This window comes from Bufo gargarizans, chromosome 7 (genome assembly GCF_014858855.1).
Source record: "Bufo gargarizans isolate SCDJY-AF-19 chromosome 7, ASM1485885v1, whole genome shotgun sequence".
In the NCBI taxonomy this organism is placed as follows: domain Eukaryota; kingdom Metazoa; phylum Chordata; class Amphibia; order Anura; family Bufonidae; genus Bufo; species Bufo gargarizans.
Window position 1 is genome coordinate 48,672,945 of NC_058086.1, and position 27,865 is coordinate 48,700,809.

Sequence of the window (27,865 nt, forward strand, 5' to 3'; positions counted from 1 at the left end):
GTGCTGCAATATGGTTGCTGGCCCTGCCTACTGTCAATTTGGATCTGACTACAAAATGGGGCCACTTTATGATCCCAGTCGGCCCCTGCTCAACCCCTTTCTGAGGCACCGCTGTCTATATGTGTGAATGTTCCCTTAAAAATGCTCATGAGAACCCAGCAGCCCCCTGCCCCTAATAACAGGTGCCGGTCCTCGCCTTTCTCCACCTGTGGGAGGGTCAGGATCTGCAAGATCACCGAGTGTGAGCATAGCCCGGGGAGATGCCGCATATTTACACACAAGGAAGTAAAGAAAAATGAGAATCCTGACGAGCGACAATAAAGAGTCAGAGCGACTGTGAGGGCAGCCGGAGATCAGCGGCCATGGATGCGGTGAGCAGCGGCACCGAGGTGCTGGGGGACAAGGGTGCGGGCCGTGGACTGATCCTTTATCCCAGGAGGTTCTGCAGCTTCCAGCAGATTGGATCTGTTCCAGCCACGGAAGGGATTCTGCAGATCTGTAACATTGTGCATTCTAGAGTTTGGCCCTCAAAGGCTGCTCTCAGGGGCCACAGCTTCTGGCAGACAGTGAGGGTCATTTACTAACCTTATTATGCTAGTTTGTAACATAAAAAAGTTGCAAGACCCGTTTTTGTGATTTTAAAACCTCCTTGCAATGATATTTTGCAGGATGGGAGTTTTGACACCGTCCTTGCCACTTGGGAGTGACGGACATGACTACTCGACCCAAAAACGTACTAACACTAACATGGCAAAAAAACTTCCCCAGTCATGGAGTTGAGTAATTTTTCACGATGGGTGCAGAAAATGCACCTATTATAATAATTCATAAATGATGCGTATCTTCTGGCAGCGCAGGGGGCATGAAAGACTTTGTGAATGACCCCCAGTGTGTGTGGCTACATAGTGCGCATTTTGCTGTTTAGAACTACATACCTTCTTTGCTGGCGGTTGTGGCCCCTGGGGGCTAAATGTTATCACCTCCTGAAGGTGAAGCTCGTTCAGTACTTAGAAACCACAGAAACCCTTTATTGCCTGGACTGGAGTTTTAGGATTTTCATGCAACGCACAAGTGATGCGTGAAAATCACCGCTCATGTACACAGAGCCATAGAAATGAATGGGTCCGGATTCTGTGCGGGTGCTATGCGTTCACGTCACCCATTGCACCCGCACAGAAAACTCGCACGTGTGAAAGGGACCTTAGGGTTCGACTTTACGTGGTCGTGCGGCATAGAAATGATTGGGGTCCCAACGCGGCTCACACATTTGCCATAGCCCCAAAATGAGGAAACAAATCCAACCCTGCTGGATTCTGGGGTCACGGTTGTGGCAAACGTGTGAGTTGTGGTGTGACCCCCGTTCTCCTGATGAGGGGGGTCCCAGTGGTAGGATCCCCACCGATCTAATAGTTATCCTCTAGTATGTGGATAGTGGATAACAATATCACCGGAATACCCCCTTTAAGGTTATTTTTTTGCCACGTTTTCTGTGTGCCGCCATATGGTGCCTCTGAGTCTTCAGCCATATGCAGGTGCCCTTATGCTTTTCACGTTGCACATGAACTTGCTGTACACATGGCTGCATATGTTATAGGGGCTCTGTGGACGCTCATCTCATGGTAGCAAAGTGCCTGGAAATGTTATGGGGGTACTATGATGGGAGCCATAACTGGCTGACAGTGATGTGGGGGCACCCAGGGGTGGATGTCTGCAAATGCTATGGGGGTGCTGCCGCTGGTTACATTCATGCAGGAAGCACCCTATAGAGGATACTGTGGGGCACTACTCTACTTTAGGGTGACTGGTACTCAGATATTGCAAGGTAAGTGCAGTAGAGATGGCCTTGCGGTTCGCCCGGCGGTCACTTCACGGCGAACTTTGCCTGTTTGCGATTCGCCGAAATATGCGAACATATGGAGAAATAGTATAGGTGTGATACACAGAGGGGTGTGATATACTTATAATATACTTTTATAATGAGTCAAAAACACCTAGATGTATATAGTGATCACCTGGAAGTCAGGGGTCTAGGGGCTAGGGGCTTACTAGGGCCATTTTTATATAGGGTAAGGTTCCGGACGGAGTCGCTCTTATCAGGGCTGCAGTTCTGTGGTTAGGCTATCGGGGCCAGAATAGCCCCCCCTGTAGAGCAATATCAGGGACAGTTCTTTGCCCACCCGTTCCTTCAATACCACATCATCATCATCTAGCCCAGGGATGGATGGTTTTTGCTTTCCCTCCGGGATTCATGGATGTGCACTGGAGCCCCCCGGATTGTGGTAGGACATATGGTTTCTGATTTGGTGCCGCCGAGCTCTTGTTATTGCCGACCACATCTATGCTTTTTTGCTTAACTTTAATAATTTAATTTATTTTCATTTTGAAGGATATCTTTGACATTTACACGTCCGCTAAATGGGTCCGCATCCGTTCTGCAATTTTGCGGAACGGGTGCAGACCCATTAATTTTCAATGGGGCCGGAATGTGCTGTCCGCATCCACATTTCGGATCCACATCCGCATTTGCGGATCCGCACTTCCGCATCTGTGCTTCCGTTCCGCAAAAAAATAGAACATGTCCTATTCTTGTCCGCAATTGTAGAGTAGACAAGATTAGGCATTTTCTATTATAGTGCCGGCGATGTGCGGTCCACAAATTGCTGAATGCACATTGCCGGTGTCCGTGTTTTGCGGATCCGCAAAACACTTACGGACGTGTGTATGGACCCTCATAGTAACCTTATTAAAGGTTGCGTTTTATCTTTATGTATACTCTAATGGATTGCCTTCCATGTTATAATATACTTTCTATGTTAGACAGTATATTATAGTGCATTTGTATTGTGCGGCAGTTGTGTGCGGTTCTGCTGCGATACCGCAGGTATATAGAGGGACAAGCGTTATTGGAACAAATAATTTCTACTGGTGTGATTTATCAGTCGCCCCCCAAAAAAACAGATTAAAGCGGGGTGTTATATACCAATATACTTTCTTTATAGTGCATTTGGGTACTGTATAGTGCATTTGCGCGTACACAAAAATTATATTGCCGCTATCTTGCATTAAAATTTTTGTTTTATGGAGATTGCAAATTCAAATAATACATCTGGTATGTCACTGTCCATGTTGTGGGACTATTTGTGCAATTCTAGTAATTATTTCTTGGCTGCAAATATGAGCTGAAGGTTTTTCAGGTTCGCCTGCCATTAAAATGAATGGAACCCGCAGCAAAATTGCGGTTCGCGAACATTTGTTCGCGAACCATCCCGGCAGATGTTCGTCCATCACTAATGTGCAGGGGGGATGGAACAAAAAGTCCCAGACAGGGCCGTCTTTACCAAGGGGCAAAAGGGGCAGCTGCCCCGGGCCCAGTTGCTCCTGGGGGGCCCAAGGCAGCTGCCTCTTGAGCCCTGCTAGCCACTGCCCCGGGTGTCAGGCTGTCAGCTACACAGGGGGTGCTGCCATGCCATGCCTGCCGGCACTGAGTCCAGGCATCGTACTGTGTTAGAGCTGTGCTCTAGGACCTTAGATGACATCATCACCATGTGACCAGTAACCTAGCAATATTACTGGTCACATGGCTATGAAGTCATCACAGGTCCTACCAGGAGTGTTGCTGCAGGAGAAGTTTTAACTGTGGAGCTTTTTTTGTGAAGATTACATCAGAAAAAAGTGGCAGGGGCTGTTATGCTAATATACTGTAAATTACTGTATAGTGGGGTGCTGTATACTGTGTGGGGGGCTGTATACTGGGGGGCCTGTATAGTGTATACTGTGGGTGCTGTATAGTGTGGGGTGCTGTATACGGTGAGGTGCTATACTGCTCTACTGTATACTGTGAGGTGTTGTATTCTGTGGGGTGCTGTATACTGTGGGCTGCTATACTGTATAGTGTGGGGTGCTATACTGCATACTGTGTGGTGCTGTATACTAGAGTATAGGGTGCTATACTGCATACTGTGGGTTGCTGTATACTACAGTATAGGGTGCTATACTATATACTGTGGGGTGCTGTATAGTGTGGGGTGCTGTATACTATAAGGTGCTATACTGCATACTGTGTGGTGCTGTATACTATAGGGTGCTATACTGCATACTGTGGGGTGCTGGGGTGCACTGTAACACTAGGGTGAGCCGAGCCCTGGTCTCCGTCCTGCAGGGCGGTGCCCACTTCCAGCCTGAGCCCAGCTGCCCAGAGCACTGATCCTGAGCCGCTGGAGTCTTCAGAACTGGAAGTATTTACAGCCATTCACTGGACTCTACCAGGTGTGTGGAGTTTTTGTGTGTGTGTTGTGGTGGAGGGCGTGATTGCCTGCTAAGGTGTGGGAAGGCGGGATCCAGGGGGCCCAAGTACATTTTTGCCCAGGGTCCAATCAATATTAAAGACGGCCCTGGTCCCAGAGTGTAGTCAGGTGGAGTGTGATTGGGTGCAGCACGCTCCATCAGCTCTGGCTTCAGACATGGGCCCCGTGTTTACTCTTTGCCGTGCAAAGCAGGAATGTAACCAGGAATTTACAAACCTGAAAACTACAACCTAAAAATACACCAAGTGCTCCCGGAAGATGCAAAATGTCATGCATCATAAACCAAGCTGTAAACATAAGCTGGGTTACAGGTTTCGGAAAGCAACCTGCAGTGTAAAGAATGAGGGGTTTCAACCCAGTTAACATCCCGGTGGCTGCACTTTTATGACATCTGCTGCATTAGGCGCTCATAATATAAAATTGAGATTGCAACCATCAGATGAAAGATCCACCGTGGAGGTCAACAGATGGAATGTGACCAAGGAATCTCTGACGAGGGATTGTCAGTGCTGCAGTGATGATGATCTTGGGTCTATACAGAACCGGGTCGTGCAAATCTGTGCCATATTGGTTACAGTTTCGCTGCCAGTCAAGGTAAAGATCACCGCGGCCGCATTGTCATCAGATTTTTTTGCCCTGATGACAAGGCAACTTTGTTTCCATAGAGAAACTTCACAGTTGTGGTCGTGGCTATCCTGAGAGCGGAGGACAGTGTGGAGGCTAGCGGAGGACAGTGTGGAGGCTAGCGGAGGACAGTGTGGAGGCTAGCGGAGGACAGTGTGGAGGCTAGCGGAGGACAGTGTGGAGGCTAGCGGAGGACAGTGTGGAGGCTAGCGGAGGACAGTGTGGAGGCTAGCGGAGGACAGTGTGGAGGCTAGCGGAGGACAGTGTGGAGGCTAGCGGAGGACAGTGTGGAGGCTAGCGGAGGACAGTGTGGAGGCTAGCGGAGGACAGTGTGGAGGCTAGCGGAGGACAGTGTGGAGGCTAGCGGAGGACAGTGTGGAGGCTAGCGGAGGACAGTGGGGATGTAGTGAGGAGGACACTGGGGATGTAGTGAGGAGGACACTGTGGAGGACACTGGGGCTGGAGTGAGGAGGACTCTGGGGATGGAGTGAGGAGGACACTGTAGAGGAGAGCAGAGGACACTGGGGCAGGAGCAAGGTGCAGACATGAAGAGGACACTGGGGAGGCCCCACCACAATCGGAGGCTGCAGCACCCCAGGGAGTACCACGGCCTCCTCACAGCGCCTTACATTGTATTGTTGTTGTACTTGGTATTGCAGCTCAGCCTCCTTCACTTCAATGGGACTCCTCTGCACCTAGGTCATGTGACCGATGAATGTGACGTCACTCACCGGCAGCCATTCATATTCTACTCCCGGAAAACCCTTACCATTTTTTATGGTGTTAGTAAATCTTGTCAGGCTGCATAGTCCCTGCCCCTGCTGACCATGCCCCGCCCACGCTTAAAGAACTCAGCCACGCTCGCTAACATTTACTATTGAGGCTGCACCTGATTACTGGCGGAAATTAAACCAAAATTTGGCGCATCCTATTTTAGATGTATTTCTTAAGCAATTTAGCCAAAAAAATGTATTCAATGTAGTCGGCCATCTCCAGGTGATCGCGGCATTACTGGACCAAGATGGCGGTGTAGACTTTGGAGGAGGCGGTTGACCTTCTCGTTTCCCTCCATGGAGCCGCTCTGGACAATGAAGGCTTTATTCCTTTATTCTTGTGTTTATTAACAATACAAGTGAAGCCGATGTTTAGTCAACAGCCCCGGCGTTTATAGGCGGCAGATGGGGCTCACTGTCACCACCGCCGCTCAGGTCCTCTCCACCGACGGTCACAGGTTGGAAAGGGGTTTGGGGGAGGGGGGTAAATGCACATGAGAAGTAAATGCTGTATCCTATAGATTTATGTATAAGCTTCTAATAAGGCGACCTGCACACGACGAGGATCACACGCGGTTTCTCTGCGCAGATTCTTCTACAGAACCAGAACCATTGCACAAATCTCACTGACACTTTGCTTTTTCATTCTGTGCAGACATTGATCTTCCGTGTAGATTTAGAAATCCTCTGTACGTCTATTATATTTGCGATTTTTGGTGCAGATTTTACCCTTTTCAATGCAAGAAAGAGATCTGCGTCAGAACCGCATGAAATCCGCACCAAAAACTGCAAGTAACACATGGACGGTATGACAGTTACCGTATTATACAGTGTATGCAGGGATTTGTGCACTGTTTGGTGATATTATATTGGAGTTGTAGGCTCTTGCTAATATGCACTGTATGGATGTCTTTGTGTAGTGTTTGGTGTTATTTGGGCATGTATTTATGCACGGTCTGGCGGTATTATTTGGGCATGTATTTATGCACGGTCTGGCGGTATTATTTGGGCATGTATTTATGCACGGTCTGGCAGTATTATTTGGGCATGTATTTATGCACGGTCTGGCAGTATTATTTGGGCATGTATTTATGCTCGGTCTGGCGGTATTATTTGGGCATGTATTTATGCACGGTCTGGCGGTATTATATGGGCATGTATTTATGCACGGTCTGGCGGTATCATTTGGGCATGTATTTATGCACGGTCTGGCGGTATCATTTGGGCATGTATTTATGCACGGTCTGGCGGTATCATTTGGGCATGTATTTATGCACGGTCTGGCGGTATTATTTGGGCATGTATTTATGCGAGGTCTGGCGGTATTATTTTCCCAGTGTTATCTGTTAGCATTAGGAAACGTTTGTCTGTGTGATTTGCACCTTTTGCAGCAGGACAGTCATTTGTCTGAATTCAACACTTGTCTAGTTTTAAATTTTTCTATTTTCCATTTTTCTCATAAATGGGTAGGGTTGCATGCAAACTGGGGTGAGACGGGGAGGGTGGGGGGGACTACAAGTCTCAGGAGCTCAGCCGGACACAGATCATGTAACCTAATGCTTCTAGATGCAAGAGTTTTAGACGCCCTATAACATTTGCAGTTGCGAGCTGTTGGTCTCAAAATCAGCAGGAAACAACCCAAAAAAGAGTTCAATTCCAGCCTCGCGCTTCCAGATGCTAGGCTCCCTGACAACTGGCTGATCACAAGTTCTGCTGTCTCTGAACCCTCAGCCCTCAAAAAAAATCTGGATTTAAAGGGGTTCTTTCATCTGAGACAATGGGATATGCTCTAGGGATGAGAGAATTTCATATTTTGAAATTCGTTTTAGCTTCGTTTTGTGGTATTTACTGAATTGCGTTATGGATTCCGTTACCACGGACCATAACGGAATGTCTTTAGAGGCATTCCGTTATTCATTCCATCATAATAGACGTCTATAGGCCTGCATAACGGATCCGTCCGGTTTCCATTATGCTGGAGTCCTCTAAAGGCATTCCGTCATGGAATTGCGTTATGGTCCGTGGTAACGGAATCCATAACGCAATTCAGTAAATACCACTACACGAACCCGCACACGAGCTTCAAAATATGAAATTCTCTCATTCCTAATTTGCTCCCATTGTCTGATCGGTGCAGGTCCTACTGCTCGGACCCGCACATATCTCCTAAACAGAGCCCCAAAACTGGTAGAGGGCGCACAGAGCCCCAAAACTGCTCCATTTCTATGTGGCTGCCTAAAATAGCCGAGCACCGGCTCGCCCATTTCCGTCAGGCCCATAGAAGTAAATGGGAGCGTTGGCCGGTCATGCGCGGTACGCTCCCATTCACTACTATGGGAAGAGCGCTCGGTGGTGGCCGGACCGGAGTCTTCTAGCCACCACTTTTAGGGCTCTGTTCTTGATATAGGTGCGGCTCCCAGCAGTCTCAGATGAGACCTCCCCTTTAATGGTGGCACGCTCAATTTGATTGGAGCATCACCAGAGGTGAGATGGCATATCCCACTGTACCCAATGAAATCAATGGACTGTCCATGTAATGCATGAATGTGCCAGGTCCTCCAATGCATGAGACACTGAGGAACACCGCAGCATAGTACCGTACCAGCAAAGTGCATGAGAACAGACAAATCTCAGGAGCTTCCTTTTGTGTGAATTGTTTGTGCGGTTCTTTTTTTGCAGATTTCACCCTTTTCAATGGAAGAGTGAGACCTGCGAAAACCAAAAACCGCAACTAAAACATGCACCTGTGTGCAGCAGCCCTTATGATATTTTTTCCAGACCACACAGCCAGACCAGCGGTGACCTGATCCCTACCCCCGGCTGCTCCCACCGACTTTGCAGGTCCCACGTCTGTCTGCTTCAACATCCTGTTTGATGTGAGGCTCGTGACGTCTGCAACCAGGGACTGTCAGGTGTCACCAGTATGGCATATCACCTCTGGGGCCAGTGATTGACTGCAGCGGTCACATGCCACACGTTAAACCAGATGCTGAAAAGGAGGACATTTGGGACTTGCCGGTGGCAGAGATGGAGCAGGAACCCAGTGACAGGGATCAGGTAAGTATGATCACCACCGCAGGTCCGGACACTTAGTGGGGTCTGTAAAAAAAAAAAAAAAAAAAACATAAATATGGACAACCCCTTTAAGGGCTATTTACATGTTGCATTTAAAGGTTTGCTTTCTATCATACTTTAGGAGGAGCTGTCAGATTTCAAGTCCCTGTGTGAAAAGTTTCAGAGTGCCTGTCGGACCAATTCCCCGCCAGTGTGCATCGACCAAACAGAAGAAAAGCCAATTCTACCTCCAAAGATTTCTCGCATTCGATTCAATCCAGCACTTCAAGGCGTCATCAGCTACTTGGAGAACCAGGTCCCTGTAGCCGCCCCACTTATTGCAACCAAACCTGAGCTGCTGCCCAAACCTGAGCTGCCGCCCAAACCAAATGGTCTTTCCAAGGACACATTTCTTGTGAAGACCAACGACATGAAGCTAAGCAAAGTTTTTAGGAAAACGCTCTCCGTTACGGACTCCACAAGGACAAATGATGCTGGGATGTGTATGAATCATCCGCAGGTTTATAGGCAATCAATGCCAGCCTTCCGAGACCCTCCAAGAGAGCCCAACCAACCAGAAGTCTATGAAGATGTGATCTCTGCTGGGCGTCCTCCTACACCCATCAATGACCTCAAGATCGCGGGAAGCAAGCCTCTGCCGGCTACTGAGGGTCTAAATTCAGTAAAGATGACCAGTACTCCTGTTCCAGATGGTATGGTTCGATTTATCTAAACACATGTTGGTGATTGAAAACCTCCTTAGACGTCCTGAGATTGACTGTACTGTAGCTAGAAAGGTGGCAGGTAAAGGAGCAGCTTTCACTAGAACCCGTGTAGTCTTTCCACCATGCCAAAGGGAGCCTCAGATGTAAGGGACCAAAGGAGGAGAAGTCAAGTCGTGGTTAGTAAGATGTAGGTCGTTCTGTGGCCCATTTCTTATACAACCTTCTAATCGAGACCAATGTGTCGTAAAGTCCCTTTCCAAGATTTGCTATGGGGCTTCATGGTTACTTCTTAAGTCGTGGTGCCTGATGACCATTGGCTCCATTAGTAGTAATTGATACTGGGAAGATAATAAAAGATTATGCCCATCTCGGACTGTGAATCCCAGATGTGGCTCCTGCATCTATCTGTCAAAATGAGCCTCCCGAGCCCCTCCAACCAGCAGGCTGTGCTAAAATGCTTCCATAGAGCTGACTGCCTCTGACCACTTTCTAGGGATATTTGGGGGTCCTACTTCTGGGACCCACACTTGTCAGTTATTTATGTCTGGAGCTGGGCCGAGCTGGAAATACTCCTTTAATGAATTGGGAGCAGGGGTGCACCTAGCCTTTCTGCTGCCTGAGGTGAAAACTGAAACGGGCCCCCCAATGCCAATTTCTTAACCCAACCTCTTCCCACCAGCCCTACTGTTAAAGACATACTTGGGGAAACCTTCCATACAGAGCCACATGCTGTGCCCACTGTGCTTCCCAATACTATACTGCAGAAAAAGATAATCCCCCTTCTGCTGCCCCCCTATTGCCCCTATCAGGTGCGGCCTAAGGCGATCGCCTCATTAATGGTGCACCCCTGGTTACAGACCCATATAATTCAGTGGCCATGTTTGGTCCACATCACTGACCAAATTGGTGCAACTCTCCATTGTTTTTCCACTGAACCACGGTCAATGGAAAATTACTTATGTGTAAACAAGCACATTAAAGTCAATGGGTACGTGTGCTGTCCATGATTCGCTGATGTGGGAAAGAAGACTTGCCTTCAAATCTGCACAGACCATTACATTAATGTTTCCCAATCTGTCCACCATGCCGTTTTCAGTCACTACTATCTAACGGGGACCTACAGCTCTTTCCCATTGTGCCCATTGTTTTTCTTTCTTTATTATTTAGATGGGGGATGATTGACATTATTATTTCCAGATACAGCGCCATCCTTGTCCACAGGCAGGATGTGGTACTGCAGCTCAATCCCATTTAGGTGAATGGGTCTGAGTTGCCTTCCATACATGATTTCCTTCACTCCAGCTAAGAGAATTGTGCCGGGGACCCCCTATCTTGGCCTAACAGGCCTAGAAAAGACTTGTCCTGACCAGACGCCCCTGTAAATACCTGTCTTGACTGGGTCTGAGCTTTGTTACAAATGGTTACTCTGTAATGTTTACATAGATACATTGTCTCCTCGTTACTTTGGATTGAATTGACAGATAATTCTGCAGAGGACAAAAAGGAGAAAGAAGTGCATAAAGTCCCATCGTTAAAAATACTTCCATCAATCACATCCCTGGGACCACCCCCCTCCAAACCTCCCCGACCCCCGAAAGTGGATCTCAGCGCTTACTTCACTGGCAGTTCACAGCAGAATGGGGAGAGCAATGAACCTGAAGGTAAGTGCAGGGCAGATATGGGGGCGCATGGTATGTTCTCGGGTACACCATCATATAGATTACAAACCCCAAAATGTACAAAAGAAGTTTATGATCAGGGGCGCAGGGATGACAAATGGTCTTCTACCCTCCCAAAATGTGTTTTACAGTGCCTTGCAAAAGTATTCACCCCCTTTACTTTTTCCGTGTCTTGGTGCCTCACAACCTGGAATTAACATGGATTGTTTAAGGATTTGCATCATGTAATTTACAGAACAGGCCGACAACTATGAAGAGGTTTGTATTTTTTTTATTTTTATTGTGAAGCAAACAACAAATAGGGACAACCAGGGTATACATAGCTTTAGGTACGAGGACAGGGGGGCCCTACCATCCAGGGTCTTCCCTGGGCTAAGGGATAGATGGGGGTAGCAAAGGGCTATTGAGGTCTGGTCCTTAGATATATTTGTTTGTTTGTCTGGTCCTTAGATATATACTACTGGCCAATTTCGTATTTGTATTATTGGGTCTTTATCCCTTTTTAATAGGAAATAATAAATTATGTAATTTTAGGAGTTATTCTTTCTGCTGGACTTACTATTGCTCTACATAACTCGACTACATCAATTGTATCATATAGCGGGATTTTTTTTTTTTTTAAGCAAACAACAAATAGGACAAAATAACAGAAGAAGTCAATGTGCAGAACTATTCACCCCCCTGAAGTCAATATTTTGTAGAGCCCCTTTGCGGCAATCACAGCTCCAGGTCGCTTTGGATAAGTCTCTATGAGCAGTCGCCACATCTTACCACTGGGATTTCTGCCGGATGTTTGCGCTTGTGAACAGCAATCTTTACGTCTGACCACAGATTTTCTATTGGATTGAGAACTGGGATGTGACTCGGCCATTATATCACATTTATATGTTTCCCCTTAAACCAGTCAAGTGTTGCTGTAGCCGTGTGTTTGGGGTCATTGTCCTGCTGGAAGGTGAGCCTCCGTCCTAGCCTCAGATCACGCACAGAGTGGGACAGGTTCTGCTCAAGAATATCCCTGTATTTAGCACCATCCATCTTTCCCTCAGCTCTGACCAGTTTCCCAGTCCCCCCAGTATGATGCTGCCACCACCAGGTCTCACTGTGGGGATGGTGTTCTTTGGGTGATGTGATGTGTTGGGTTTGCGCCAGACATAGCGTTTTCTTTGATGGCCGAAAAGTTAAGTTTTAGTCTCCTCAGACCAGAGCCCCTTCCTCCATACATTTCGTGAGTCTCCCACTTGCCTTTTCGTTAACTCACAACGAGCCTTATTGTTTTTAGCTGACAGTAATGGCTTCTTCTGGCCGCTCTGCCATAAAGCCCAACTCTATGGAGTGTACGGCTTATTGTCGTCCTATGTACAGATCCTCCAATCTCTGCTGTGGAACTCTGCAGCTCCTCCAGAGTTCTCTGTGCTGCCTCTCTGATTAATGCCCTCCTTGCCCGGTCCGTGAGTTTTGGTGGGCTGGTGTCTCTTGGCAGGTTTGCTGTTGTGCCATGTTCTTTCCATTTGGTTATGATAGATTTGATGGTGCTCCTGGGGATCATCAAAGATTTGGATATTTATTTATAACCTGACCCTGACTTGTACTTCTCCACAACATTGTCCCTTACTTGTTTGGAGAGTTCCTTAGTCTTCATGGCAGTGTTTGGTTAGTGATGCCTCTTGCTTAGGTGTTGCAGCCTCTGGGGCCTTTCAGAAAAGGTGTATATATGTATTGACAGATCATGTGACACTTAGATTGCACACAGGTGACATCATTTCACTAATTATGTGACTTCTGATGGTAATTGGTTGCACCAGAGCTTTTTATGGGCTTCCTAACAAAGGGGGTGAATACATACGCACAGGACAATTTTTTCTGTTTTCTATTTCTAAACAATAGTTTTATTTATGTATTTTTCTCATTTCACTTCACAAACGTAGACTATTGTGTTCTGATCCATCACATAAAATTCTGATTAACAAAACATTGAACTTAAGGCTGTAATGTAACAAAATACGAAAAAAAAAGTCAAGGGGGTGAATACTTTTGCAAGGCACTGTATATGGAAACATGGTGCCTGGTTAGCTGGATTTACTGTAAGCTGTTGGCAATGGGCAGGTAGTCCTGAAAAAGGACCGAAATATTCTCAATAATCCTCTGTACCTCAGACCACAAACTGATTAAGAGAACCAGCAAGCTTGAGGGCAGCTCTGGATGTGAATGGAGTAAAATACATGATATCTCCAGGTTTTTTTTTTCCAATTGTTCAACCAGTGCACGTTGAGGGTTACTTACAAAGATTTTTATGCCAGTTTTTTTGTAAGCCTTTTCATAAATTGGGCAAATCCTCCACAGAGCAGGTTGGCATAAAAAACGGACTTTGTAAATGACCCCCATTGAGTATTTCAGGGATGAGGGCAGGTGATGCACATATAGACACACGCGGCTTTGTGTGCTGCGTCCTCCACTGTGTGCAGGACAAACTTTAGAGTATTAGCCCAACACAAAGCTGCAGTTTACCCGAGAGAGAAGCTGAGGCCGCGCAGCGCGCTTCATTGGTATCGCCAGTATCAGACCATATTATTAGGCAGCAGATGATGGCGACATTATAACAAAGCGCATATGAGGATCCATAAAGACAGACTTACAAAAATGTCTTTCATGCGCGTATTGGCCAGAATGATTGCAAACAGATTCTGCAGTCAGAGGAAGAACAGCAGATAGCTCCAGCCATACTGCCCATATTAAAGGGAAAGTACAGTGTAATACCCCCATAACTCACGTCACTGCTGTCCTGAAAGGGGCTGTTAGCTTTAGATCATCCCTACTTCACAATATGTAGATCACAAAGTGTCCTCCAGCGATCAGCTGTGATCTGTGAGGAGACCTGGCAGTAAGTAATTAATTTCCCTGCAGCGCCCCCAGAGGAGAAACAAAGCATTACACAAGGTCCATTTATATGAATGGGGTGTCTGTGTAATACAGGACAGGTCCTCCGGAGTGAGAGGTTCTCCAATTCTATTGTTAGGAGTCAGATGAGCTCATGTGGGGAGCAGAAAAGCCCTATTAAACTACATAGAGTGTAAGGGGTTCTCATTTAAGACCCTCATCAGACGGAAATGGCTAAAATGAATGCAAAATGAGCACAGCTGAGCGAAACGGATGCTTAAAATAAAGGATCCTTTTTTTTTGTTGTTGTTTTCTGTTCTGACGAATCGGAATAACGGAAAATGAAACCCGGCCTGAGAGGATCTGCCGCGCACTGTCCTGGACGTGGATTTGTAACTGATAATAAAGTCCCAGATATTTTGTCAGATTAGCAAACACCGGGTTTATAGTGACCTGCAGGGGGCGCTGTATTATACACGAATTATCAACACATCGAGAATTATAAACCCTGCATTTTGCTAATTGCTAAGTTATTTCTATTTTATTTGTAGAATATCTGTCAGTTAATAATTTTTCTTCTGTTTTTCACAACTTTTTCTTGCATTTTGAAACTTTTAGAGTCGTCTGAAGTAGAATACGAGCAGCCAAGGTAGGAAATGTCTCCTACATTTATCCTATTCTTACTGAACCAGATCGATCAATACTCCAGTCCCCATGATCCCTGGTCTGTGACTAATCCGTCACTTTCTCTTTACATCGCGCGTCAATGTGTGATCAGTGGGGGTCTGATCCTGGGGACAGGCACGACGACGGGTGCTGCAGCTCAGCCCTGTTCACTCGGACACAAAAGTGCATCAGTGGCCCCGGCCCACGCCGCAGTGGCCCCGGCCCACGCCGCAGTGGCCCCGGCCCACGCCGCAGTGGCACAGAGTCAAACCCTTCATCCTGTTGCTTAGAGGGTTTCCCAGAGGCCGGACCCCAATGATCAGACCCGGAGCCCTAAACAATAAATGAATAAACAATAAATTGCTACTTATGTGGCAACTTTTCCAATGAATGGACTTTGGCCACGCCCCTTTTACCAAAGGATCCCATGACTTGGTAAAGTAATTGCCGGCAGGTTTCCTACTTTGGTGTCTGCTTCTGTCATGTTAGAGACACAGACCAGTCCTCATGCGTTGTGTGGGCCGTGACCTCACTGGAATTTGGAAGATGTAGGCCCCCACCCTTTGTGCGCTAAATCTTCATTTGCCTGAAGCAGGGATGCCCAACCTGTGGCCCTCCAGCTGTTGCAAAACTACAACTCCCAACATGCCCGGACAGCCTACAGCTATTAGACTACAACAACAAGTTGTAGTTTTGCAACAGCTGGAGGGCCGCAGGTTGGGCATCTCTGGCCTAAAGAATAGGCTGCGGGAACACTAAAGCCGATTTTCATAAGGACAGGTATTGTTAATCAGCAGGATCAACCCTTCCCAGCAGTATGCATACTTCAGTAGTGTTGATCCTGATGACAGGTACCTCTTAAAATCTTCACATAAAAACTACTTTCATAGATTCAAAGCCTTAAGGGTACGGCCACACAGTGGAGGAGTAGAGGTGAACCCATAGAAACAAATGGGATCACTGCTAGATCTCTTGCAACTGGTGCGGTGGTCCCATTGATTTCTATGGTATTACCGCTACTCTGTGATCCTGGCCGCCACCAGTGTAGCCGTACCCTAAAGGCCCCTAGGACAGAATGGATAGCTCATTTTATAGAGGTCCCCGGAGAAAATATTATTGGGGGCCCCTCCCTGCTTTTGAAAGCTGCATAAGGAGACGAGCTCAGGAAAACCAGAGTACGGATGAAAATACAGCTTCATTGTATTAAAATTGTAATAACCAGTTCTAAAACACTACCGCCATATAGTGCACAAATAATGGCGTCATACGGAATGTAACTAATGCTGCCATACAGTGTCCAAGTAGCGCCACACTGTCCAGATAGTGATATGTGTCCTAATAATGCTGCCATACGCTGTGTATCCCCCCCCCCCTCCCCCCATTATATTCATCGCCAGAACCGCCGCTGTCTGACACCCGCTTCTATTCCAGCTCGGCCTCGGAGGACGGTCCTATTTATGACCTGGCTTACAGCCCTAAAGGCTCAACAGAAAGCGACTCCAATGTCTATGAAGTAGACGCCAATGACTGCGGTATGTAATGTTGCCGCCATTTTGGAAATCTGTGAACTTGCTAATTTTTGCGCCCACTTCTGGGTGTAGGGCGCTTGTCCTGAATATATCCCAGATGTGGGCGAGACCTTCTGAGTCCCAGAAGTAATGATCTCCTGCTGACTGAGGTGAGGTCCGGTGTATGTCTGTACATGTGACTGTGTGTGCTGACTTCCTGCAGCGGTCAGGAAATGCTGGGAGTTGTAGTCTTGTACCAGCTGCAATTCAAAGACTAGTGTTGTAAAGCATGAAAATGGGAACCGTCCTCCAATACCCCCAAGTCAGGTGTGAACCGCTCTTGTGTCCAGGAATCTTAATCATTATAGCATAAAATCTTTCTAATATACTGGTATCAGTGCCACACAATGTTCATAATGCTTGCTGTCAGCGAATGGAAACAATCCCTGTTTAATTTAGTGGATGGAGCCCCTTCCTACTGACGCAGGTGAACGGCTCGTTCCAGTGTAATGTCTTTTAGTGTTTATTATGATTTTGTTTTTGTTTTTTGCTTCTCAGATATAAATTTCTATTTACTAACAGCAAGCAGAGATCTTGAAAATGGGGAGGGGGGATTCAAACACAAAATCTGTTGATTAACAAAAAGTTCTAGAAGTTTTATTTACTCTTTAAGTTGAGGCTCACATGGCACCAGATGCCGTCTATAGGGGTCCAAAGTTCCAAGGATTCTTGTGCCAAAGACGGCCACATAAGAAGATGCCAGTGTCTTAGATGGTAGGTGAGGGCCTATTTTGCATTCGGTCCCAGGAGCTTTCCACTCAGGCTTCCATAAAAAAAAAAGTATTTCAGGTTGTCACAGTCCCGCCCATTATTTTTGCTAGCAGCAGGAGGTCATGTGACCATGCTGACTACTAGCTGATCTTGCCTGGGTCTGTGTGCCGTAGGAGACGACTACAGAAATATATATATATATATATATATATATTATCTTCGCTGTAACAAGCCTTTAATACAGAATTGTTGAATCTCATCCCAATTTGCTGAAGCTTTCAGGGACCCGTAAATCTGACAACCAGAACATCCGTAATGAATTGATGTCCTTTTTCTTCTCCAGACAACCCTGAATCTGTGAATCCGGCACCAGAGGACTCGAGGTACAGTAGGTGACAAGTCATGGAATTTAAAGGGGGCTCCCACTATACACTCTGAGTGATTGAAACTCATTTGCCAAGCTGATGCCCAATGTGGATAAATGTAAAGATCTGCGTCTTGGTAGTAATAATCTCCGTGCTCCATATGTCCTCGGGGATGTAACACTGGGAGAGTCACTTATAGAGAAGGATTTGGGTGTCCTTGGGGATGGTAGATTAAATAACAGCACAATGTCAATCAGCTGCTTCTAAGGCCACCAGGATATTGTCGAGGTGTGGACTCGAGGGGCAGGGATGTAATATTACCACTTTACAAAGCGCTGGTGCGGCCTCATCTGGAATACGCAGTCCAGTTCTGGGCACCAGTCCATAGAAAGGAAGCCCTGGAGCTGGAGAGAGTACAGAGGAGAGCGACCAAACTGATGAGTTATGAAGAAAGATTAAAGAATAGAATGTATTTAGTCTTCAGAAGAGACGTCTAAGGGGGGGACATGATTGACCTATACAAGTATATAAATGGGCCATACAAAAAATACAGTGAAAAACTGTTCCATGTAAAATGTGCTCAAAAGACAAGAGGGCGCTGCCTCCGACTGGAGAAGAAAAAGTTCAGTCTTGAGAAGCATCAAAGCTTCTTTACTGTAAGAGCTGTGAATCTGTGGAATAGAGACCTCAGGACGTGGTCACAGCAGGAACAGGGGACGGGTTTAGAAAGGGTTTAGATGAATTCTTAGAAGTAAAAAACATAAATGCTTATGAAAATGTGTAGAAAGCTTCCTTCTGGGATTCGCGTCCCCACCGATCCCTTGGTTGAACTTGATGGACTTATGTCTTTTTCAACCGTATTAACTATGACTATTACTCACTGTGCAGTAAAAACTTCTCCAACATTGTGTTTTTAGTCTTCACAATTTCTAAAACCTCTGCTTGCTGAAACAAAAAACAAACAAAAAAACCTGAAATCTTCTTTGTCTCCATTCACAGGCAGGTTCTGGCCTAGCCCTGCTCATGCAGGTGATGAATTTGTTACAGTGTAACAGTGTAGGCAATTTATTGTGAGTAGTGTAAAGTCTAGCACAGTGCGATTACCACGGCTCGTCCCCATTCCGTTGTCGTTAGGCTGGGTTCACACTTCAGATATTTGATCAGTTATTTCCATCGGTTATTGTGAGCCAAAACCATTAGTGAAGCCTCCAAAGAGATCCGGTATAATGGAGAGATCTGCTCCTGTTCTGTTTTTGACTCCCAGTAACTGATGGAAATACCTGACCAAATAACTGAAGTGTGAATTAGGCCTTATACTGCTCGGTCTCTACAAGCCAGATGATGTGCGGGAGCAGAGCGGCTACCCCTTCACACAGCTGATCAGCAGGAGGCGCCGATGGTTATTAGATCTTCTATTATGACGGAATGTAATATGGAATACCGCCTATAGTCTTCCGTGGTGCATGCCATCATAGAATTCCGTTATGGTCCGTGGTAACGGAATCCATAATGGGATTCTTCGATAACCCGAATGCCGAACTTGCAAATCGCAAGTTCGCTCTACACTAGTTCTCAGAGATCTCCTCCACAGTGCCAGTCTTCATCCAATCTGCTACTTACTGTGTCGCTATCCAGCAGCCACGCAGCGTGGCGGCACCTTCTCATCTAGCCATATACCCGGACTGCCAGCCCTGCTGTGTTCATAGAGACATCTAATAGACTTCTATACAGACCAATGCAGCATTCCAAACCTAAAACTCACCACTCGGGCATATAGAAGAACCATAAGTCCCAGCAAACCCTACATGAGGAAATACCGCTAGTCGCCTGCTAGATAAATGCTGCATTATAGGATTTTATGTTTGTGTTGTCCTTACAGAAGTCCGGAGAGTTCTGAGCAGCTTTGGGACATCAGGAAGCGCCTGTGTGCAGAATTAATTGCTAAACGCCAAAGTCAAGTGCTGGAGCCCCAGGGGCAGTAAGTAGCCACCGCTGCCATATAATAATACCGTATCCTAAAGGAACTACTGGCAACTCAAATCCACATCCAAAAAATATAAGTGGACTTTTAGTGTGGACGTAGCTGTGTATGTAGAATGTGGTTCACACTGCAATATACTAACCTTTATTGTAACCTCATCCAGTACGGGAATTGTAACATTTGTGGACGGTGTAAAAAACGATCTCATCAGATATAGCCTGATGTGCGGTACGAGCCTCTGATATCTAACCTCAGTCCCCCCCGTGGTAATAATGTTCCACTATAATGCCCCTAGAAGTTATAGTATGCAATCAGTATTTGATGCCCCCTTTCTAGTGCCCTCATGTATTTATGATGCCCCAATAGTGCCTCCAGTAGTAACGATAAAGAAAAAAAGATAAAAATACTCACCTCGCTCTACGCTGCAGTATTCAAATGATGGGTATAGGAGCTTCAGGCCCTGGGCGGCCACCCAAAATGCAAAATCGCGTAGGCATCTTAAAAAAAAAAGTATTGAACAAAGCAGAAAAACCCTTTAAGGCATAGTCCATAATATAAATGACATGACGCTTGATGGGTGACCTCGTCCCTCTGCTGTTCTGCGACCTCCGAGGCTCCTGACTACACACAGATGAGAATGTACGCGGGGGGGGGGGGGGACATTCTGACTCTCTGGGGGTCATTATTGGGGGAAGCCCTCCCTGTTTTAGAAGGCAGCATAAGGTAATATTGCAATAACAGAATTTAAACAAACTATTGCCATATAGTGCAAAAATAATAGTGCATATGGTATGTACCTAATGCTACCATACAGTGTCCAGATAGTGGTATGTGTCCTCATAATGCTACCATACAGTGTCCAGATAGTGGTATGTACCTAATGCTACCATACAGTGTCCAGATAGTGGTATGTACCTAATGCTACCATACAGTGTCCAGATAGTGGTATGTGTCCTCATAATGCTACCATACAGTGTCCAGATAGTGGTATGTACCTAATGCTGCCATACAGTGTCCAGATAGTGGTATGTGTCCTAATAATGCTGCCATACAGTGTCCAGATAGTGGTATGTACCTAATGCTGCCATACAGTGTCCAGATAGTGGTATGTGTCCTAATAATGCTGCCATACGCTGTATTATCCCCTCATCCACTTCTATTCCAGCTCGGCCTCGGGGGACGGGGATTTTTATGACGTGGCTTTCAGTCCTAAAGGCTCAACAGAAAGCGACTCCAATGTCTATGAAGTAGACGCCAATGACTGCGGTATGTAATGTTGCAGTCATTTTGGAAGATCTTGATCCCGTTGTGACCTTGCTGTAATTAATTTGATGTCATTTTTGTTCTCCAGACAACCCTGAATCTGTGAATCTGGCAGCAGACTCCTCAAGGTACAGTAGGTGACCCATAATGGAATGTAAAGGGGGTTTCCACAATAGGTCCTGGCCTAGCCCTGCTCATGCAGGCCATGGGTTTGTTACAGTGTAGCAGTGTAAGCAATCTTCCGCGAGCAGTGCAAAAGTCCAGCACAGTGTAATTATATACTTGAAAGGAACGAGCAGTTGTAATTACACCGCGCGGCCTCTACAAGCGGGACGCCGAAAGCCCTTCAAATAGATGATTGACAGTGGTGCCCCGAGCGCCTGCACCCCCACCCATCTGATATTGATGACCTGAGGATAGGTCATTGATATCCTTGCACTGCACAACCCCTTTAACACAGCAGCAGCGACTTTCTCCTGTCCTGTCCTGGACTCCAGAGATTGAACAACTCGTGACCTGGTCTGGATTCACAGCTGAGCGACTGTTACAGTGTATCGGTTATGGAATTTCCTGAGATAACCACCGAAACCCATTCTTTTGGACTTTAGGCTCCACATTTACTTGGACGGGCTTGCATACACTACATGCCTCCAGCATAATTCTTGGATCTCTACATGAAAATAATGTATTTGGTGTAAAACGCGCATTGACATTGACTTCACAAGAGACACAGAGCAGCGGAGTTTGCTTTGAAATGAAAAATGGCACCACTATGTAATTCGGCCCATACAGCAAAAGGGGGTGTACAATCACCCATACATTTTCAGAAAAAAAGCCAGTGTCACATAAAGAATTTCACCACTAAGTAAGTCGGTCCATACCACCAAAGGAGGTGTACAATAGAGACGTCGCAAACATAAAATTTTCCGTTCGCGAACGCGAATTTCCGCAAATGTTTGCGAACGTGCGAACCGCAATAGACTTCAATAGGAAGGCGAATTTGAAAACCCACAGGGACTCTTTGTGGCCACAATAGTGATGGAAAAGTTGTTTCAAGGGGACTAACACCTGGACTGTGGCATGCCGGGGGGGGGGGGACCCATGGCAAAACTCCCATGGAAAATTACGTAGTTGACGCAGAGTGTGGTAAGTTGAAATCACAATGCGATTTATAGAACTTCAATTAATCGCATTACGATTTCAACTTTCTCAAATCCGACAGTACATTCTAGCATGGAGTCGTTACCATGGTGATGGGGACGCTCCATGAGCACGGAAGTCGGCAGAAGTTCTAAGTTGAAATCGCAATGCGATTAATTCAGGTTATATTAATCGCATTGCGAATTCAACTTGGAGCTGCTGGGTTCCTAATGGTTGTGTTGCTAGAATATAACGAAGATTGAGAATATAGTGCTATATCCGTTATATTCCTCAATTCTAGCAATGCAACTATTAGGAACCCAGCTCGAAGTTGTAATCGCAACTTTGTGACACTGCAGCTTCAGAATTAATCTAAGATGGAGGGAGGGTCTGCTGCTGATTGGCTGGAATGTGTCTGCTGACTGTGAGGTACAGGGTCAAAGTTTGCTCAATGATGACGAATAGGAGGCGGACTGAACACCGTATATGTTCGCCCGCCGCGGCGAAAGCGAACATGCGACATTCGCCGGGAACTGTTCGCCGGCGACTAGTTCGGGACATCTCTAGTGTACAATCGCCCGTACATTTTCCCAAAAAAAGCAGGTGTGACATAAAAAATTTCACCGCACAAAGGGCTTTACCACATATAACTGCACCGCTGAATGGCAAGTAGGCCCTTAATTTTTTAAACTTTTACACTACACAAGGCTTTTCAACATATAAGTGCAACGCTGGACGGCGAATATATTTTTCTTTTGCTTATGGAGTCATTTTGCTATGGCTTTGCACAGGGAGCAAGAATGTTACGCTCCATTCTGATGGAACTCTTGATCTTAGGAAACTGGACTTGGACTCCAAAGCAGAGGCTCTCCTGTCATGTCTTGTGTGCTGTGGAGATTGAATGCAGACGGAGCAGATAAAAACACATGAATGTTTTCAACTTGCTGAAGCTGTTCCATTTAATTGTGAATAGATGGTAAAGGCAAAGTCTGCTGGTGTGTTGTCATCAGCGTCTTCATTATGTTTACTACAGTACCCACGACGACTTAATTCGGTCCATACAGCAAAAGAAGGTCTGCAATCACCCATCAATTTTCCCCAAAAAAGCCTGTTTCACATAAAAAATGTCACCACTACGTAATTCGGCCCATACTGCAAAAAGGGCTTCACCAAATATAACTGCACCGCTGAACAGCAAATAGGCCCTTATTTTTTCTACTTTTACACAACACAAAAGGCTTTTCAACAGATAAGTGCAACGCTGAACGGTGAATATATTTTTATTTTGCCACTAATATATGGCTGTGATGGATACCGCCCCTCGTTCCCGCTTGACGTCAACTACGCCGAGCTCACAAGACGCGGTATGGTCACTGGTTACCAAGAACTGATGTTACGCCCTCCTGGAGGGGCATGTAAGGTCAGTTTGGTACAGTTTACACAGACACCTCCTGTCTACAGCGGGCACAGAGAGGCAACAAGCTGAGAGAGCCTTCTTACTGCCACAGTGAAACAGCGCTGTCTCAGCCTGCCACCAACTTCTCGTTTAATATAAGCCCGGTCCGCTAACTGGATTATATAGGGTGAGAAACCAAAACGGCGGTAGCTGATAAATAGGCCGAAACACTGACAAAGGGATTCCTGATCGAGATACAATATAGCACAAGATTAAATTATATATTCAATCGCCTTAAGGGCACACTAGATAACACAATATACACTAAGAAAATATACAGTGGTCTGAGGTTACAAATATAGGTAATTTGGTGCAAACAGGATTACACAGAGTGCAAATCAGTTACCGGGTAGATGAATGTATCTTTGGGTTATGATTAGTCCTTTGCTGTTTTCACATGGAGGGCAGTGATGTCAGCTAGTTGCAGGTCCCTCTAAACACATGGCACATTGTGACCCTCCTTCAAAGCACAAGCTTTTTAAACTGTAGCCGGCCCCTCCTCTGGGAAGGGTCCACTCCCCCTCTTCTGGGCGGGCATTAAATGACCCACAAAACCCTTTTAGGGTTCATGGCTCCAGACCAGAAGGTCACAGGGAGATGGTTCAGGAACCAATGGACCCACCTGGGTTCTGGCTACAATTAGAGTCCAAGCATGGTACTGTTATTGGGTTTCTGTGGGGAGATATGTATATCTCCCCTCTCTGGCCTCTCACCGCCACACTAAGACCATGGGCATGTTCATTGTGGCCACTGGGACACAAATATGTATCCAGTTTGCTCCTGTGATGGCCGGGCGATTCATGATTCCTTATAAATCGCCGGTCCATGCTGTCTGCTAGATTTGATTAAACTGGGGAATGGCTTAGACCTCCTGCAAGATCCGTGCTGTCTGAATGGGGTGTGAAATTGTAAACAAAGGTGGCCTGCAAGAAGTTCTCTTCCATATGGCTGGGGCTTTGAAGCAGGGCCCTCCTGTGGAGTTCACTACCTCTGCTATCTGACAGCTGATGGCTGGTGTGGGAACATGGCTGACATGAAATAATAATCCATATTCCTCACAACGGCAAACAGGCCTTTAGAATATATCACTGCACCGCACAAGGACAAATATTTTTATTTTGCCACTAATACACAAGCAAAAAGGGCTTGATGTATAACTGCACAGCACAAGGGAAAGTAAGATGTATTCTAGAAATATTTCCTTGTAATAACCCCTATTAATGGCTGTATCAAACAGCACTTGCACCCTAATAAGAACGGTTTGCTATTATTACAAAGCTGTATAATGACAATTTGGATCCGCAGTCAGTGCCGCCAGGTGTAATAGGATTGTTCCTATTACCCATGCTGTACACTCCCCTACTGAACCCTGTGCTACATAAATGCTGTGGAACGATTCCTTGCTATCCTCTCCCTGCACTTGTAAATAGTTTTTTCACCACAATCAAGTCTTTCCTAGCACTGTCCCTAGCGCCTGCAGGTGTCTCTCCCTGCACTACGTACACTGGTAGATGGCAGAATCTAAGATTTTATAGGGCTGTGACATCACAGGGCTGGCTGACTTCCGATTGGCTGCATGCATGGCATTATGGGTGATCCTGCTTTCCCAGCGTTCCTTTGTCCATGTCCTCACACGTGCAGCAGCCATTTTAGGAAAAAATTCAATTCGTTACCATGAAGCGCAAGGAGATTCGACTTCGGTGCGATTCGAATTTTACCTGAAATTCGAAACATATTCCACTTCGTCAGCATTGATTCGCTTATCTCAACTCGGCACCTATACATACAAAAAAAAGTTTCCATAATTTTGGTGAAGTGAACCACCTATATATGTTTCCCAGTAATGATGAGGCCCCCCACGGTGCCCCCAGTAATAATAAACTCTTTCTATAAGGTATCCCTATAGAGACCCCAGTGGTAATAAGGTTCCTCTATAATCCCTCAGCAGTTATAATGCCCCCTTTACTGCTACCAGTATTTATAAGGCCCATATAATGCCCCTAGTAGTTATGATATGCACCAGTAGTTATGTGCCACCAGTAGTTCTAATTCCCCCTTATAGTGTCCCCAGCATCTATAAAGGTCCCTTTGTTGTTCCCCCAGTATTCATGTAGTGCCCCAGTAGTTATTGTGCCACTAGTAGTAACAATTAAAAAAAAATATATAATTTTAATAATCGGCAAATGCAGGGCCCAGGAGCAATTATGGGCGTTTTGAAGAGCCAGGAGCCTCAGGCACAGGACGACCACCCAAAATGCCATTAGTTCCATTCACTAACCGCAAGCAGAGATTTTGAAAATGCATTGAAAAAAATGTGGAAAAAATCTTTAAGGCATTTAATAGTTTATAATTCCATTCCAGCCTGATGGAGTCGGATGAGAGTTTATGCTACGAGGACATTCTGAAGCTCAGGGAGTCCTTATCCGACAGGGATTTCTATGACACCGGTAAGATACATTGTAGCGTGTGGAACAGCCTGTCATCTGTGATTACTGAATGTATCAGGGTCGTGCGATCCCTAGGATTACAGCCAACGTATCATCAGTTAATGAAGATCAGGGCTTGTGATGTAACAGAAAACAGATGGCAGAGAAAGACCAGCACCACACGGGGCCCATGGTGAGAAAGGGCCCAACACTGCAAAACCTAATGATTCACTTCTCAGGGCAACTTTGTTTAGCTGTGGCCACCACTCAGGGGCGCTCACTGCATGCAGACCTCATGAGTGCAAAGATCCCTGATTAAATCCATAGTGAGGGAGCTCCCCCTAGTGGTGGCTGCAGGCAGAGAGTATTCTACCATGACTGTGTGAAGGGAAGCAGAAGATATGGAGCTCTGACCCTATAATATTAGGACATTATTATATATGATGGTATTAACACAAACTTCTGATTTTACCTGATGTCATTGGATGTTTTTAGTAAATGTAGGGGAAATATTAGTAGATGTGAAGGCATCTATATTAATTATAATGACTTATAGCTGCCCTATAATAATAGAATTCACCAGGTGCCCCACCATTGACCTCTATCTACCCTATAATAATATAATTCACCAGGCGCTCCCACCACTGACCACTATCTGCCCTATAATAATATAATACACCAGGTTCCCACCATAGACCACTATCTACCCTATAATAATATAATTCACCAGGCGCTCCCACCATTGACCTCTATCTGCCCTATAATAATATTATAATACATCAGGCGCTCCCACCATTGACCTCTATCTACCCTATAATAATATAATACACCAGGTTCCCACCATAGACAACTATCTACCCTATAATAATATAATACACCAGTCGCTCCCCCCACTGACCTCTATCTAACCTATAATATAATACATCAGGCTCTCCCACCATTGACCACTATCTACCCTATAATAATATAATACACCAGGTTCCCACCATAGACCACTATCTACCCTATAATAATATAATTCACCAGGCGCTCCCACCATTGACCTCTATCTGCCCTATAATATAATTCACCAGGCGCTCCCACCACTGACCACTATCTGCCCTATAATAATATAATACACCAGGTTCCCACCATAGACAACTATCTACCCTATAATAATATAATTCACCAGGCGCTCCCACCACTGACCACTATCTGCCCTATAATAATATAATACACCAGGTTCCCACCATAGACCACTATCTACCCTATAATAATATAATTCACCAGGCGCTCCCACCATTGACCTCTATCTGCCCTATAATATAATTCACCAGGCGCTCCCCCCACTGACCTCTATCTGCCCTATAATATAATACATCAGGTTCCCACCATAGACAACTATCTACCCTATAATAATATAATTCACCAGGCGCTCCCACCATTGACCACTATCTGCCCTATAATAATATAATACACCAGGCTCCCACCATAGACCACTATCTACCCTATAATAATATAATTCACCAGGCGCTCCCACCATTGACCTCTATCTGCCCTATAATATAATTCACCAGGCGCTCCCCCCACTGACCTCTATCTGCCCTATAATATAATTCACCAGGCGCTCCCACCACTGACCACTATCTGCCCTATAATAATATAATACACCAGGTTCCCACCATAGACAACTATCTACCCTATAATAATATAATTCACCAGGCGCTCCCACCATTGACCACTATCTGCCCTATAATAATATAATACACCAGGTTCCCACCATAGACAACTATCTGCCCTATAATAATATAATACACCAGGCTCCCACCATAGACCACTATCTACCCTATAATAATATAATTCACCAGGCGCTCCCACCATTGACCTCTATCTGCCCTATAATAATATAATTCACCAGGTTCCCACAATTGACCTCTACCCTATGATATAATACAATATAATCTGAATATGAACTTCCTGCTTATAATGAATTCTATTATATTTTATCATAGACCCGGTGAGCAGCCTGGAGACTGCCTATGCCTCTGAGGTGAGGAGACCCGCTGGGGGGTGAGGACTATTGTAGGGGGCAACAAGTTATTAAATCGACTATAATCAGTGAGCTCATGTTGGTGGCGTGTACTATCTGATTCCATGTTCTGGAGGGGGCACTAGATGTTGGGGGAGATGGAGGCTGCACCCCGTGTGGCTTCTCCCTGACCCTGCACTGGATTTCACTCTCCATTACCATGAGGTAGAGAACTGGTCCAAGGGTCA

At 45.8% G+C, this 27,865-nt stretch overlaps 1 protein-coding gene across 1 annotated transcript in view; it reads left to right on the forward strand.

The window, feature by feature from the left end:
* Positions 1 to 8,668: 8,668 nt before the first annotated feature.
* Positions 8,669 to 27,865, forward strand: part of FYB2 (FYN binding protein 2) — a 34,923-nt gene continuing 15,726 nt past the window's right edge. The window contains exons 1-11 of the mRNA XM_044302380.1: positions 8,669 to 8,758; positions 8,898 to 9,468; positions 10,962 to 11,141; positions 14,652 to 14,682; positions 16,131 to 16,231; positions 17,322 to 17,361; positions 19,223 to 19,321; positions 20,490 to 20,590; positions 20,676 to 20,715; positions 25,545 to 25,630; positions 27,601 to 27,638. Coding sequence (XP_044158315.1) covers positions 8,669 to 8,758; positions 8,898 to 9,468; positions 10,962 to 11,141; positions 14,652 to 14,682; positions 16,131 to 16,231; positions 17,322 to 17,361; positions 19,223 to 19,321; positions 20,490 to 20,590; positions 20,676 to 20,715; positions 25,545 to 25,630; positions 27,601 to 27,638 — 1,377 coding nt within the window. The remainder of the gene's footprint in view (positions 8,759 to 8,897; positions 9,469 to 10,961; positions 11,142 to 14,651; positions 14,683 to 16,130; positions 16,232 to 17,321; positions 17,362 to 19,222; positions 19,322 to 20,489; positions 20,591 to 20,675; positions 20,716 to 25,544; positions 25,631 to 27,600; positions 27,639 to 27,865) is intronic.